General features: G+C 35.5%; 1 protein-coding gene across 1 annotated transcript in view; it reads right to left on the bottom strand.

The window, feature by feature from the left end:
* The window catches only part of TBC1D19 (TBC1 domain family member 19), a 48732-nt gene that overhangs the window by 21261 nt on the left and 10856 nt on the right, over positions 1 to 16615 (bottom strand). The window contains exons 4-11 of the mRNA XM_061379966.1: positions 16313 to 16388; positions 9138 to 9212; positions 8186 to 8249; positions 7410 to 7456; positions 6802 to 6912; positions 5903 to 5975; positions 4989 to 5027; positions 2228 to 2340 (exon numbers count right to left, since the gene is read on the bottom strand). Coding sequence (XP_061235950.1) covers positions 2228 to 2340; positions 4989 to 5027; positions 5903 to 5975; positions 6802 to 6912; positions 7410 to 7456; positions 8186 to 8249; positions 9138 to 9212; positions 16313 to 16388 — 598 coding nt within the window. The remainder of the gene's footprint in view (positions 1 to 2227; positions 2341 to 4988; positions 5028 to 5902; positions 5976 to 6801; positions 6913 to 7409; positions 7457 to 8185; positions 8250 to 9137; positions 9213 to 16312; positions 16389 to 16615) is intronic.

Genomic DNA, 16615 nt, shown 5'->3' with positions numbered 1-16615 from the left:
GCATTAGAAGATACAGTCTCAGTTTAATATGACAGAAAAACATTCATATGCACTTACATCACCAGCTTAGATGAATTTCTCCAACAAAGAATATCTTGTCCACAGACTTGATAATTTCTGTTCTCTGTTGCGAGGGAGGGTTGATTTTGTATTTTACCCTTTCCCAATCCTTTATTTCAACAATCTCAAAGCAGTGACAATTTTTCAGTCAGCATCACTCCATCCATCCTTACTTACCATTTTCTCTTGATGTTATTATTACCATTTTCCACCCACTTATCCTCATCTTTCCAGTGTTCTTTCAGTATCATCACAAAATACTGCCTCACCAGTAACTCCCTGCACACAGTTCGCTCAGTTCAGTCTCAAAGCTCTGGACCCTGCAGAATGTCTCCTAAAGGAGAGTGCCTACTGCACCACATCTCAGAATACTGGATGTGTATACAATTTTTTCTTCTTAATCTATAGTTCACAAGTATCATTTGCTAAGCGCGTAGAAAGTTATCTCAATATAAAATATTATGTCAACAAGAAAGTAATAGCTGCCCTGACACAAGTGTACACATTCATCCCTGCAGTAAGTTGTAGATAAATTACCATTTATTACACAGTAAAGGCACACACATGGCACTTGTGACAATTAGCATACTGTTCTCTATGTTACCTGAGAGTAAATGGACTTAATAAACTCACAGCAGACTAACCTTTTGAGAACATCTAAAATATTCACTCTTCAAGCACAGTATAAACATATACTGAAAACAACTATAAACTAGAGTTAACTTTTAAAGGAATTAATGGAGTGGCTGGAAAACATTAATAGACAGACATGGCTTGTTCCTCTTGAAAAAAGGTAACTTGAAAATTGTCCATGTGAATTTCAAGGAAGTGGGTTTTAATAAATCTATTTCTGTAACAACCCATGCTTTACATGAACATAGACTATTTTATTATCTTTCTGATTATTATCTTGACTTTCACTAATCCAAACAGAATATCTGGCACTTTTTTATTCAATTATTTCATTTTCCACATTAAAATGAAAATGCTCTTAGAGCATGCACAGATTAACAGAATATAAATACATGCAATGTAACCAACATCAATTTCACACCTCTCATGTTCCTGCTCTCATAAAGACTTCCAAAATTCAAGCTGTCCTGATAATTAAAAATAACTTAAATCTAGTGTTGAGCATCTTAAGTAAGATGTATAGTATTTCATTATTTCAATAGCTCTTCTACAGAAAATTCAAACTTTACCAAAACCAAAAACTTATTTTTTCAGAAAGGAATAAACTAAGTAAACCAAGTAACTTCAGCTCCTTAGGTAAGCTGCCAATGAACAAGATTTACATTTGTTTCTAAGGGCAAGATCTTATGATTGCACTCAGTAGTTACCAATACATGCCCAGGTATTACAAGAAAATGGCTACATCCTCAAAGGACATGAGACACTAAAATTCTCACATTTGTAAGCAAATTAATGAATGTTATTTTTTATTGCAACAAAAGCCTCGCACCAAACTATTGACAATTCTGCAAAGATTTAGATAGGATGTAACTTTTTAAGTTATATTAGATAGATTTGCTATAGTATGGCTTTGGATACTGCAAAAGATTTCATTGTTGAGGACTTGAGTCAAATACAAAGTACTATAAAAAACTGCTGCTGTGCAAGGGAGTAGGAAAACAATCCACATCTTATCAGGTTTTCTTGTCTTTTAGAATGTACATATATAGAATATATGCAATGATATATGAAGCAATTTACAAGATATCTTTAAGGTCCCTTCCAACCCTAACCATATCACGACAGATTCAAATAACCAGGAAAAAGGTATAGCACATCTTTTTATAAAACTCAGCAAAGATAGGAGAGGTTCAGTCTTCTTTCCAGGACTTTAATCTTGCCCCCTTCTGAAAAAAGTCAGTACCACACAAGAAAACCTCAGGAGCTAGCCAGATCAATTTAACAGTTTGTTCCTAAGTATTTTGCTCATGTTTCTGTTAAAAAATTCAGGAAGAGCCTGAAAGACTTCACCTGTGAAAGACTTTACAGCATGGAGTTTTTTTACAGAAATGCATATTTCTCATAAAATGTTTATCAATTTCTGTGACAATTGAGTAAACCATTTCTATTGTGGAAAAAGATCACTAGAAGACATGCGCTTGCCCTTCTGTGTTTTCACCTGGTCTTTGTATTTTATTGTCACTTTGCCCCTTACCTCTGGTTGATTAGAAATATTGAGAATGAGGGCCCACAGATCAGCTCGGAGCGCTGTTGGACATCCCTGACGAACATATTGTTGAGCTGCAGCACTATCTTGCTCTGCTAAAACTGTAAGAAACAAAGCAGGTAAGGAATTGATGTTTAAGACTTCCAAAGTTTATCAAATTATCAAATACTTTAATTTTTTACTTTACAAACTGGTTTATCGTGCTGTAAGCATCAGCATTTAGAAAACATCTAAAAGGTCTGTTTCCACAAAGCAATTTTGAAGTAGTTCCCTGAGAAACAAGGCAATTGGTATTAATAGTCAAGACTGTACTACCTTCTGTCATAAAATAGCACTTAGTATCTATCTCTTAGTATGCATCTATATCAAAGCTAATTGCAGCTAGCAGGCTGCCAACAAGTGGAAAAAGCAGCTGTATATAGCCACAAAATAATTCTGTTTAACCATGACTGGTATCTCAGTTCAAACAGGAGATTGCCACTCATTCTGGTTTTTCGACTTGTCTACTTTTACGCGAATTATACAAGTATCTTCACAGATAACTGTGGAGCAAGAATTTTCCATTTCAAATCTACTATTATGTTCTCTCACTATTGGTATACATATTCTGGAGGATAAACGATTTTTTTCTCAAAGACTTTGTTTTTCCTTCAGAATGACATAAAACAATCTGCTGTTGACAGGTTTGTTTAGATGGGTCACTGTTGTGAAGCTTTAGGCTGGCTACTCTTGCGACAAGGGCCTCATCCTGAATACAGTACTGTACATATGTTTGGGCAGATATTAGAAAGAAGGTCTGTACTGTGAGGGTGGTAAGATACTAGAGGTTGCCCAGAGAAGTTGTGCTGCCCCATCCCTGAAGTGTTCAGGGCCAGGTTGGATGGGGCTTTGAGCAACCTGGTCTAGTGGAAGGTGTCCCTACCCATGGCAGGGGGTTGGAACTGGATGATCTTTAAGGTCCCTTCCAACCCAAACTGTTCTATGATTCTGTAATTATTTCATTCCTTATTTAAATTTATAAACTTGAAAGACATGCATCTTTAGCTATCGTAATGTAGTAGAAGTGTTGTTTGTCATCAAGGTTATGTGATTAAGTATACCCTCATACTTGAAATGTCTTCAAAACAGAGAATTGTGAGAATGCTTCTGTGAAATTATCTAGACATTAGATAGGTGGTGTACTGGTACCCAGAACTTCTGAAATCTGTATCCTCAGATTTTTCTGAAGTCTCTCAGAAACAACTTGCTTTTCTGAATTTCACTAAATTCAGTATTCACAGTATCTGTGCTGTCGTGACTTTGAAGGCTGAGGTTTGGAATTATAAATCTATTTAATTGATTCCTCCCTCCTTCCTTCTCATCTTAGATACTGAATAAAAGTCTGCCAATTTTCTGTTTAACCTGCAGAGCTCTAACACAGATGGTGTGTGATCCCTTCTTCCTAAACTAAGAGGGCAAAAATTAAAAGCAGTCTTAGATTCCCCACAAAACCTTAGAAAAAGGCTGTGATTCATCTCAGTGTCCAGGAGTGTTTACCTTAATTTTTTTTCTTACTGAGACACAGAACATTAAGAAGCAGGTCTGCTATATACAAGATGGGGTTTGCTACATACAATAAGGAAAATTCCCCAATTTTGGCAATACATCTATTGTAAAAACAAAATCAATATATCAGTGGCTACCAAAGTCATAACAAACACCCAACAGAGCATTCAGTAAGATTCCCACTGAATAAACTGAGATTTCAGTTTATGGTCAAGACTTTTAACTTACATTTTTACAAAATTTCATGTCTTTGCATATAGGAAAAGCTAACACAGTATCTGTAACAGGGGCTGCTCTACACACACGAGGTGAGGAGTGAGAATTATATTGTGGAGTTGAATGGCTGGCTCAGGAAGTCTGGTTGGGGAATTTATTTGAAAGAACCGTAAAAGAACAGAGAGATGGACAGTAAAATAATGAGTTGCTCTTGGATCAGAAAACAGATGATAAGGGATACAAAGACGACCACAAAAGGAGAAGAAAGAAAGGTCACTGTTTTGTTACTCCAACAAAAAAAAAAAAAAAGGCATGGAGGAGTTTTTGGATGGTATCCACTCCATTTTTTTTTTATGGTGATAATATTTAGCAGGAATTTCAAGAGACTGTAAGGTGCAGAGATGGATGAATTTCAAACATTCCTTGTGTATTTCTTTTTATCTTTTCTTTTCTTTGGTAGGTTAGTCCTTAACCTACAAAAAAAAATTCTTTAGAAAAAGCCATATACAAAGAAAAATGAGTGAATTTTCCACAGTGGCTAAGTACTGCAATATTTAGCAAGCTCTACAATTGCAAATAACCATTAAAAAGACTGTTTTGAAGCACAGGCGTAAATCCCATTACACTAATAAGAACTTTGTCTGCAGAGAAGGGAGTCCAGAGTCTTTTGATTTTAAAATGAAATTCAGTAGTAGCATAAGTTATTATCATAAAGTTATGTCTCTATGCTTCCTATTTCATTTTTAATGAAATATCTGTGGAGCCATGTATCTGGTAGCTACCAGTAGACTGCAAATGCTTGCTTTTCTGTCTCTGTCTAAATGACAACAGTATTACTGACTGTCTCTGTCTAAATTACAAAGGTATTGCTGGCATGCTTTATGTTAGTCTAATTTCTTAAAATTCTAAGAGGTACACGTAACAGATACAAATTTTCTAAATGCATTCTTAACTACTCAGTTAATTACAGATGAAAACAGATCCATACCTTTCTGTCCAACACGTACATGCTCATTTTCAAAGAACTCTAGAAAATAAATACAAAAGAATGGCAATGAATAAATGAAAAAAAATACAAAGATACTCCAGCCAGTAGTGGTCTTCATAATTTTACTCCACGCCATTACATTCAGCTGATTTTTACTGCTAATATCACTAACAATTAATCTGCATCAGCATCAGTCTCCTTTTTCAAAAACTAAGAAGGAATCATACTACAGATTTTTTTGTCTGAAGGACTCAAATAGCAAAGCAGCACTATACTACATGAATGTAGACTTTTAATAATGTAACTTTCCACTTAAAATGAAAAAATCACTTGATACTACAACGTTTTTCATTTTGATATGGACAGACCATTTACAAACCTGTTTCTACACGAATAAATGCACATATGGAAAAACAAGAGAAACTATGCACTTTTTACTCTCCTTAATATTAATATATGCACATTTCCATATATTTTCACAGAGAGTTTGAGCAGCCTGGTCCAGTAGGAGGTGTCCCTGCCTGTGGTAGGGGGGTTGGAACTAGATGATCCTTAAGATCCCTTGCAACCCCAAACCACTCTATGATTCTATGAAATATGCATGTCTGTTAGTTGGCTTAACATTTTTTGATACTTTCTGTATTTTTGGAGACAGACAATTTGGTTCTTTTGACCCTGAAGTGTTCAAAGACACTGAAATCAACATATTTTTCAACTTAATCTGACCCTTCATATTTACAATGTTTTCCATTATTTCTATTTCTATGTTTTACTAAGAAAATAACTACAATCACAGTTAGAGAACAAATATTTATGGTTTATTATGGGGCAAAATATATAAATTACTTGATAGTTGTAAAGTATTCTACTCATTAGTGTTCTATTTAAATGACGGAAGTACAGCATTAGCTAACCAGGAGGCACTTGTGCTGAATCATCAATACCCAGCTGTCCTATATTTAAGCCTAGTTCAGTGAAGTCTTCTTTCTGAAAAGAAACAAAACCATAAAACAGTAATTAACAATGTTTAATTCTCTAAATCACCAGAGATTTCTTCTGAAGGCTTAATGTAAATATTTTCTAAACCAAACATAGCTCTTTTAGGTGCCTAAATATGAAGTATGAGCTCAGATTTTTAAAGAGAAGAATCTCACATCAATTCTTACTCTAGTTTTAGGCCCCAGTTTTCATGTCAACTATGAGCTACACCTGGATGCAATAAAGTGGTATATTAAAGATCAGCTTAAGGATCTCTAATTCTCTGCTCTTTTCCAACCCAGGTGCCAGTTTTTCTACAAGCATAAAATCATCAGGAGCCTTATCACTGAAACATTAAGAGCTCTCCTATTTTCCAATTATACCCAAGCATCTACTTTCATTCACAATCTGACAAAAAAGAGACTTAAAATTACTTTGATAAGAAAAACAGAAGCTAACTGATTATCACGTTACTGATTTTGTACAGCATTAAACAGAACTCTAGAATTAAGATAAGCTGCACTGAAAAAAAAAAAAAGAGTAAGTGAATAACACATACAGAAGTACACTTTTGGCACAAATCAAACCTATGTGGCATAAAATAAAAACCCCCCTACCTGCAGGTAATTTGCTGTTTAGTTTTATTTTTTATTAAAAATGCCTTTTCATAAAACTTTCTTATGCTCTGTATTTTAACTGCTTGTTTAAATTGATTTACATTTTCAAAAGGAGAAAGTTATTGTACTAGAATTATTTCTTATTGTTTAGAATCTTATTCATTAGCAAGGAAAAAATAATTATTACAGAAACCTCTTGTCAGATAAAATATACTTACCAATTCTGGGATATCTTTAACTTTTAGAGGAACCTGAATTAGGCCCAGATGATTTCTGAAACTAGGCTGGTCTCCATTTTCATAATTTGGGTTTCGAAGATTCATCAGTACCTTAAAAATGGTAGCTCTGTCATTCCTTGGGTATATTTAGAAATTTACATTCAGAACTCTTCTTAACATCATCAGTATTACAAACAATACACTCACTCAGCAAGAAAACATTTCCTGCAACTATCATATATACAGGCCCAAATTATCAAACTGTATCTCAACATCTTCAAAATCAAAAAGAACCCAAATTTTTAAGGAGCAAAGACAAAGGTCAATTTATGAAATAAAAAAGCAGAACATATCAAATTATCAGCTTAACATTGCAATTTAAAATATAAAATTATTTATGAAATCAGAAGGAGAATGGGTCTCAGGAGTTAATAAGTTTGCTCCAAACTGCTCTTTAGAGAAAGATAAGTTTGTCAGAAACATGCCAAATTTCACTTGCTGTAAAGGACAAATTGTCTGAAATACACTTAATTATTTTTCCCCACTTCCCATAAAAGACTATAATGGATCCAAGTCAATGGCTGAGTCATTGTTTCATAAACGCTTACCTCAAGAAAATCTTTAGGTGCATAAACAGGGCGAAAGAGACTTAGATCTGAAATAAGATTAGAGCAAAGATTAAATTAACGATATCACAGACATCATGGCTACAACCACCACATATTCTCCGAATATTCCAATCTTTGGATTGAACCATTCTTAGATATGGGAGAGAGATGATTTTCAAGAGTTTTGGTTTGGTTTTTTTTAACAGATTGTTAAATTAAATATACTGCTGTCAAACAAAAAAATAGGGGCTAGCCATAAATGATCCATGAAAAGTGTTTGCCATTGTAGAGGTGGTATGTGACACAAAACAGTACCTCTGCAACAATAATTTAAGGAACCTGGCCATCAGCAAGGCAGTTATCCCTGCTCTCCAAAAGTGTAATGCACCTGACTATTCTGTGCAAATTATATTTTTGTATTTTATTAATAAAATGTCTGAGCTTAATTATCCAAAGTTCTGAATACCTTCTTTCTACTAGCCTGAGCTAACACTAAGAGGAGCTGTGCCCTAGCTGTATAAATCCCTAAAGCACTGGAATGAGGAGCATTATACTATAACCGCTCTGTGATGATTCAAAGCTAATAAAATAATTTGAAACAAAAAACCCAATGAAATAAATATTTATTTATGCATAATGAAACACTACTAATAAGAAAAAAAAATTAAATTAATTTATCTTGAAGTGATTACATTGATCTTTGACTGATAAATAAGATGTATATGCTATTTTTCCATGTACAAAAAATTAATGCACATAAATCTAGTGGATCTTACCTGGCTCATCAGTTCCCATTTCATTCCATTTATTAAGCAGTTCTTTCTGTTCACTTGCAGGCCTCTGAAAGGCACAAGAAAGTAACTCTTCTTTTTTTAATAGAATCAGTAAAACCATGCCTATTTCAAATACATAAATTAAGGTAACACATAAAAAAAAAAAAAAAAAAGACTGCACTAGGAACACAAACAAATTTTGCTTACAAATTATCCCCAGCCTGAAGGTATATTCTACTGCAGAATGTCCAAGTTCCAGTTCAAGGAAAAAAAGAGCCCAGGTTTTTACTAATGAATTTTAGGCTGTTTAGTAATCAGTTGCATATTATTGAAGATTTATTGCTCATTCCATTGAGCTGTTGGACTTCATCATCAAATTCCTGTCCCTAACTCTATGAAAAGCACACACAGCTGTATCCTTAAACTTATTTCCATTATTTCCCAATTCCATGATCTTTAAAATTAAAGTCTCTAAATTAATAAAAACCAAACAAAACCAGAGCAGAATGAATGACATTGAAATTAGCAATGTACCAATCATTACCTCTCTCCAAAGTACCTGTTCAGATATACTTTCCTCCAGTACACAAAGTATTAATCTCTATTGTGTACAGGCTGTACAATTAGAAGTTGCACAGTTGAGTCTGCACACAAAAATGCTCTAATACAAACAATAAAAACAGCAATTAGCTTTACAACATGCTGATGCTCCCTCAAGAGTATAACTACTGCAACAGCAAAAAGGAAGATTTACTTAGAGACTTCCGTTTTTCCCAAGTTGAGCTGCTGCAAACATTGCTACTATCCCCAAAAATTATTCTGCATTAAAATTACCTGGATAACATCCTTTCTGCTCTTAATAAACATGTGTAAAATGAACATGTGTTACAAGTGTGCAAGATGAGGCTTAATTTCCAAAAACCATCAGTTTGGAAGCAGAAACTTAATATATTACCTTCTGTGCTAATGGGATACCGAGTTCTGTGCACATGCTGTTTAGACTTTTTAGGATCCGCTTCTCCCAGCTTCCCTAAAAAACACAAAATTATATGGAATTACTTTTTCCTCCAACTGCATTTATCACGTAATAGCAAGCAACTTTTAAAAGTTGTATATAAGAAAAGCTAGCAAGAATCACTGACTGAGTCTGAAAAACCATGGAGGGAATATTTACATGCTTGTTTAAATGGAAATAACAGAACAACCAAATTACATCACTGACATAATAATAAAGAAGCAGAAAATTGAGTTGCTCACATTTCAAATCTCCAAAACTCATGTATTTCACAATTACTTGGTTTTGACATATGCCTACTGATCAAGCTTCCCTCCATATTAACACACAACATTTTTCAAATGCTTATAAGCAGGACTCCACTTTGTGACCTGAAGAAAGTGCAAGTCTTTTTAAAAACAAGGTATCTTAAAAGTTCTCAGAAGTTAAATAAGTTAGAAATCTGGTGTTCTGCAAAGCTAAAAAAAGAAAAAAAAATAAAAATTAAAATTTCTTGTAAAATAATGCTCAGGAAATAGCTCTCTGAACAGAAAATCACAAGTAGACAATACTTCAGCAGCAAATGGACAGCCTAAAGAGCAATCCAAGTGCTTCTGACTACTGCATTAGACTTCAAACACACCGTATGGTGCCTAATCCATGGCTAATTCCTCTGAAGTTAATGCCAACTAGGACTGACTTCCTTGTCAACAGACTTACTTAGGATTTTGCTTCCGTGATTATAGCACTACTGGTGGGTTGCGTATTTAATTAAGTTTTCTGTCGCCCATGAGTCAGGCCTCAATCAAATGAATGCAAAGACTCTTCTTAATGTCATTTACTTCTATTTATTATTTGTGATTTGCCTTAGATACAAATTCTACAGCAGTTAGTTACGGTCTAACCACATGTTCCTCAAATTTCAAGTTCTGTCCAAAAGAGGCTGCAGTTTATTAAACAGGAAGTGAATGAAGGGCAGATGTTCAAACATTCAGTAAAAAAAGTAAAAATTAGATCTTGTCTGTAATTGTTTCATTTTAGCTTTCATTTACAAGGCCCTCCCATGACTTTTCCATCAAATGAAATACCTATCTTTTGATAAAAATTTCATTCCTTCACCTTCTCTTGCATAAACAAAACAGGTTTGAGTTTCAACTGTAAGGAATGTTTTCCAAATTGCAGTATTTCTATAATATTCTGTACAATATTTTTATTTATCTGAATTATCGTGTTCAAATGCCTTCCAAATGCTGCAGTTAAATAAATTGGTTATTCTCTCAGGGAGGGATGGTGCAGAGCGTTTACAGTATCCTATTTTTGCTGAAAAGTGGTTTTGTTGCTGAAAGAAATGAGAAGCAACAGAGCAGAAAGACTACTCAACCATACAGTTTAAGAAAGTGGAAACAAAGAGAGAATATAGAGGTGTTAGTAGCAGTTCAAAAAACAAACTGAAATAATCAAGATCAGTCACAGAATCACAGAAAACCAGGTTGGAAGGGACTTCAAGGATCACCTGGCCCAACCTTTCTTGGCAGAAGCACAGTCCAGATTAGATATCCCAGCACCCCATCCAGCTGAATCTCAAAGGTGTCCAACACTGGGGAATCCACCACTTCCCTGGGGATATTATTCCAGTGGCTGATTGTCCTCATTCTGAAAAATCTCCCTAGGAGTAACTTGAGCCCATTACTCCTGTCTTTTCCATGCGACTCCTTGTAAAAAAGAAGTCTCCACCTTTGTGGCTACTCTTTAAATAGTGTAGCAGGGTGGTAAGGTCTACCCTCAGCCTTCTTTCTGAACAAATGATTTGCTGAACAAATCCAATCCTCTGTGCCTTTTCTCATGCAGCAGCCTCCCAGTCCTTAGATCATCTTTGTGGCCCTTCCCTGAATCCTCTTCAGCCTGTCCACATCTTTTTTGTACAGAAGGAACCAAAACTGAATACAGTATTCCAGGTGTGGCCTGATAAGTGCTGAGTAAAGTGGGATAAGGACTTCTTTATCTCTGGTGATGCCCTTGTTGATGTAATCCAGCATCCTGCTGGCTTTCTTTGCCACAGCTGCATATTGAGCTTGTTGCTCACCAGGACCTACAGGTCCCTTTCCACAGAGCTGCTCCCCAGCTGGGTAAATCCCAGCTTGTGCTGAACTCCTGTATTGTTTTCCCAGGTGCAAGACCTTTGTCTTCACTGAACTTCATAAGGTTCTTGTTAGCCCACTTTTCCAGCCTATCAAGGTCTCCCTCCAGGGTAGCTCATCCTTCCAAAGTGTCTACTTCTCTCGTCAGTTTGGTATACATCAGCATACACTCGATCCCATCAAAATTAAGGGGTGAAAAACACACAAACAAAAAAGGCATGGGTATGCTCCAAGACAGAAAAGCTACAGAAGAAGCACAGAGGAGGCAGATGGCAGCTTTGCAAGCTTGTTCCAAGCAGCAACAGAGGTCAATACACTTGGTGTGACTGACAATTGCCAGACCAGGCATTAACTCACTTACTGCACTGGGGATGCAACATGTGAGTAATAAATCTCTTTTGGATACTCATAAACTGTGCCATAATTCATCCTTCAAGACTCTGCCCAGTAAAAGATGTTCAAATAAAAGCAATCAAGTGAGGGCTACACAGCCAGATGCCCCCTCTCCCCAGGACAGTGGAGTTACCTGCAGTAAGCAGAAACAGAATGAAGCGTCCTCAACTGAAATAAAAGGCAGAGTTCGAAAAGTAATTTCATTAATGGGAGCAATATATTTTCCAAGATGATTCTTCTAATCTTATGAAGAAATTTAACACAAAGGAAACGCGTTGCTGGGACTGCTATGGTTATAATGATAACCTTCACCACTTAGTTGAAACCAAGGAAGGCAGTACTGGAATTTGTGAACAATTTCATAGAGTCATTGAATAGTTTGGGTTAGAAGAGGCTTTCATGATCATCGAATTCTAAGCCCCCTGCCAAAGGCAGGGACACCTGCCAATAGACCAGGTTGCTCAAAGCTCCATCCAGTCTGGCCTTGAACACTGCCAGGGATGGGATATTCACAGGTTCTCAGGGCAACTACTTCCAGTGCCTCACTACCCTCATAGTGAAGAATTTCTTCTGAATGTCTAATCTAAACCCACCTTTTTTCAGTTTAAAGCCATTCCCCCTTGTCCTATCACTACCTGCCCTTGTAAAAAGTCCTCCAGATTTCTTGTTAGGTCCCCTTTGGGCCCTGAAGGCTGCTCTAAGGTCTCCCCTGAGCCTTCTCTTCCCCAGACTGAACAAACCCCACTCTCAGCCTATCTTCACAGGAGAGGTGCTCCAGCACCCTGATCATCTTCATGACCCTCCCAAGCCTAACAGGTCTATGTCCTTCAAACATGTCCATTACAGACACATAATAATCAGATTTATCTTATCCTGTGGAAAGTAATACATAAAATTCCACTGCAGTTAAATGAATCTGGGTGGACAACAAATAAACAGAAATATGTCACAACTGCACAAACTAGCTAAGATTAGTTACAGTTTTTTCCATAATAATGAATCCTAAAATTCTTTCTTCTAGAATCCTAGAAATATGTTTTTTTTCAAGGTGTACCTAATAAGACCTACTCTGCCAGAAGAATTCAAGGTGTCTGGAGACAGATTTCATTTGGTACATTTTTTCTTATCAAACCCTGTAAATTTCAAGCAGAAGACAGTGTTTAGTTTGTTGCGAACTTTGTAAAATCTACATAGGACACTATCAGAAGACAGCTTTATGGAAGACATTAGACTGTGAAAACACTTCCTAACATTTCTTTGGACTCAGTTTTTTATGCTACTCTTTACCTCTTTTTGCTCTTATTTTTATGTTATCCATTCCATTTCTTCATTACTGTTTTCAGCAAAGTTGTCCTAAATCTAGCAAAGGCTTTCCCAGTGAACTCTGGGACCAATACAGTCAAAGAGGTCTGCAATCATTTACCCTCATTAAAATGTAGATAAGAAAATAGTCGATATAGCAGTCCAATGGATTCAGGAATGTTTCAACTCACATCAGTCACTGCTGGGCAGGTAAAGCTAATTAGTAAAGTTCAGATTTTTAATCCTAGCATCTAGTGTTAACTCCTTGTCTGCATTAAGATGCATAAGCTTTAAGCAGTAAATCTGCTGTTGAACAAGGTAGGAAGAAGTGAGCTATCTCTGCAAAACTGTAAGCAGACCGAACACCTCAGAAAACACCAGGGATGCATGTTTTAAAGAAAGGTCCTAAATATTGTATCTGACATTTTTCATTAAAAAAAATTCCAAGACATAGGACTTCTCTGTCTAGGAAAGACCTAAACCATGATAGACTGAAGCAGACATACCCAGTAATCTATCTCAACCCACGCAGGACCAGCTCTCAAGAACGCACAATTAGAAAATATACATTATGTGACACCATTATTCAAAGATATGTAAGTATTAATGACAGTATTTTTTCTACACTGGACAATACGACAACTGCATGAATGATTTACGGCATTGCGACTCCTTGCCATTAATGTTTTATCCTTTCCTAGAAAGCTGTTTTTCATTTGAGGTAATGAAAGGAATACTGTATAAAAACTTCAGGTCTGCCACCTAAGAATGAGAGAACAGAATCAATTTGAGGAGAAAAAGGGTTAATTACAAGAATTTTTATATCTACTTAGAAAAATACTAATATAGTTTTAGTTACTGATTCAAAGTCATTCCAATAACTGATATCAAAGTAAGATGGTTTTCAGACAGTATTACCCTTCTTTCCAGAATTCTTAAGTAAAGCAAAATTAATTAAGATAGAAAAGGATGAAGAAAATGTCAACAAGCTCATAACAATGGAAACAACATCCTAAATGGTGGCTGTGCCTAATTTAACTAGACTATGACTTATACGAGAAACATTTTTCTGCCAAGACAAATTTTGTTGATAACACCAAAATATTCTTTTCCAACTGCGGGGATGCTAAAAGACAAAGTGGGAAAAAAAAAATCTGCCTACAAATAAATCAAAGTCTTCTCCCTTAAAAAAAAAATTAGATTTCTAATACCTAATCAAAAGAAGTTGGCAAGTTCCCACTTTTATTTCTCTCCCAAAAGGTACTAGCAACCTGTATGTTTGCATTTTAGCTATTTCCAAATATTTTAAACAAAATTATTGAAACACTAACTGTAAGATTTTTACATTGTTTACTGCTCTTTAATCAAATAAAGCAACAAAATAAAACCTAGCTGTAATTCTGGTCATGATTGTTTTCTTACAGACCTATTTCCTACAATGACAAGTGTGTGTGCATCTTGAAAATCAAAATATTTAGAAAATATTATGTTAATTCCTGTGTATTTATTACTATTTCACAAGTATACCATCTAACAATATTTCTATATGAAAAGTATTCCTATGTCTTTATTGAAGAGCTGCATTTCGAGAAAGGATTTGAAGGAGTATCCACTGCTTTTGGTTGGGATGGAGTTTTTCTTCTTAGTAGCTGGTATAGTGCCATGTTTTGGATTTGTGACCAAAAAAGTATTGATAACACACCAATGTTTTTGCTGCTGCTGAGAAGTGAGTACACAGCATGCAGGCCTTTTCTGTTTCTCATGCTTCCCACCAGGGAGTAGGCTGGAGGTGTACAAGGAGTTTGGAAGGAACAGAGCTGTGACAGCTGACCACAACTGAGCAAAGGGATATTCCAGAGCATATGACATAATGCTCTAAATAAAAAGGCTGGGAGAAAGAAGGAGGAAGGGAAGCATTTGGAGTTACAGTGTTTGCCTGCCCAAGTAATTGTTATAACTGTTGGAGCTCTGCTTTCCTGGAGATGACTGAACACCTGCCTGCTGATGGGAAGAGCTAAATGAGTTCCTTGTGTTCCTTTGCTGGAATGTGCAGTTTCTGCTTTACTCTTAAACTGTCTTTATCAAAAGTTTTCTCACTTTTGCCCTGCTGATTCTCCACCTGATCCCACTGGGGGAGAGTGAATGAGTGGCTGAGCTGCCTACCACGGTTAACCTACCCAAGAGGATATGAATGCCTAATATTCTTTGAAACAGAGATATGAAAATTTGAAACTAGTAAAGTCAGGACTTCTACTCATTCCTAAACTATTAGAAAAACAGTCCTTCCCAAAGAGAGCTAAAAATATTGGCTACTGTAAGTACTGTATACACTTTTACAAAATAATAGTCAATGAAACTGGTTTAGACAAACATACACATAGATACACCTCTGTGGTTTTCCCATTAGTAAACTGATAAGACTGATTATTTGCAGGCAGTAAATTGTGGAATTACATTTCACACCACAGAGGAAAAATTGTTTAATACAATACGATCCCCAAATGTTAACAACTGAAATGCAGGACAGCAAGATAAATCTTACTGGAATAAGAAACCATATGATTGAAAAAGGAACACAATTTGTTGAATACCTTGTAAAAGAATGCTGCAATATATTTCTAGGCATGCCTGAGTTAAGTATAATTTCATCCTTACCTCAGATACTTGGGTTAGATCACATTCTTCAAGCATTCTTTTTTAATGCGTATTTTTTCATTTATTTCAAATGCAATACATTGGTGAAGAAATAAAACCAACGAAACAAAAATATTTTTTCATGACACCAAAAATTCTCATTTAATCTTCTACATTTCAGTTTCTCTCATTGTTCTTCAATGTGCCTTAAGCTCCTTAGTTCTATACTTTTCATCTTTCTTTCAAATTTCTAAGTACTGAATGTATCTCTCCTTTCTTTCCTGTGTCTGCAGCCTGTTCTCTTTCATTGCAAAACTGCCTGCCTGTGTCTCCTCAAAACAATATTTTTGTAACCCTAAGTGAAATGATCTATAGCTACACTTCTCCTTCCTGCCAACAAAATAAAATTATCCTCCTTGACCTATTTCACATTATCTCTGTTCTACAATTTTCACCTACCTGCCATTATATCCTAATACTTTCATTCTTGAACATTTCCTGTATGTAGGTAAAATGTCACATATACAATATTATTAACTTTGATGCAATTAAAAAATTGTTTTTCCTAAGATATTAGCCCCAGAAATTGTACAACAACATTATATACAGTAAATCTAAAATAGTCTAATCAAAGATCTGATGCAAATGGTAAAATTGACAACAACCAACCTGTGCTTTCCTCATATAAGCTAATGGTTCTTTCATATGCTCAGGTGGTGCTGCAGGATGGCAGGGTGAAGGAAACCTTAAAGAAAGTATAGCACATTTTAAACGTTCAGATTTTTTTTTTTTGCAGATTTTTATTAACCCTGTATTCATAAACCTAAACATAACTTCTTTCATGAGAGCACTAGTAAGGTGGATCAGAACTAAAAATAGACATTATTTTTTGATACATTTCTCCCTCATCTTTTCCTATGAACACAAACAATGTAAAGTTATGTTACTATTAATGTTTCAACATGAGTTCTT

This window comes from Neopsephotus bourkii, unplaced genomic scaffold, assembly GCF_033783945.1.
Source record: "Neopsephotus bourkii isolate Nb327-2 ecotype Australia unplaced genomic scaffold, CSIRO-AGI_Nbou_v1 NB_1780, whole genome shotgun sequence".
In the NCBI taxonomy this organism is placed as follows: domain Eukaryota; kingdom Metazoa; phylum Chordata; class Aves; order Psittaciformes; family Psittacidae; genus Neopsephotus; species Neopsephotus bourkii.
Note: the sequence above shows the minus strand (reverse complement) of the source record. Positions and strands in the feature narration are given on the sequence as shown.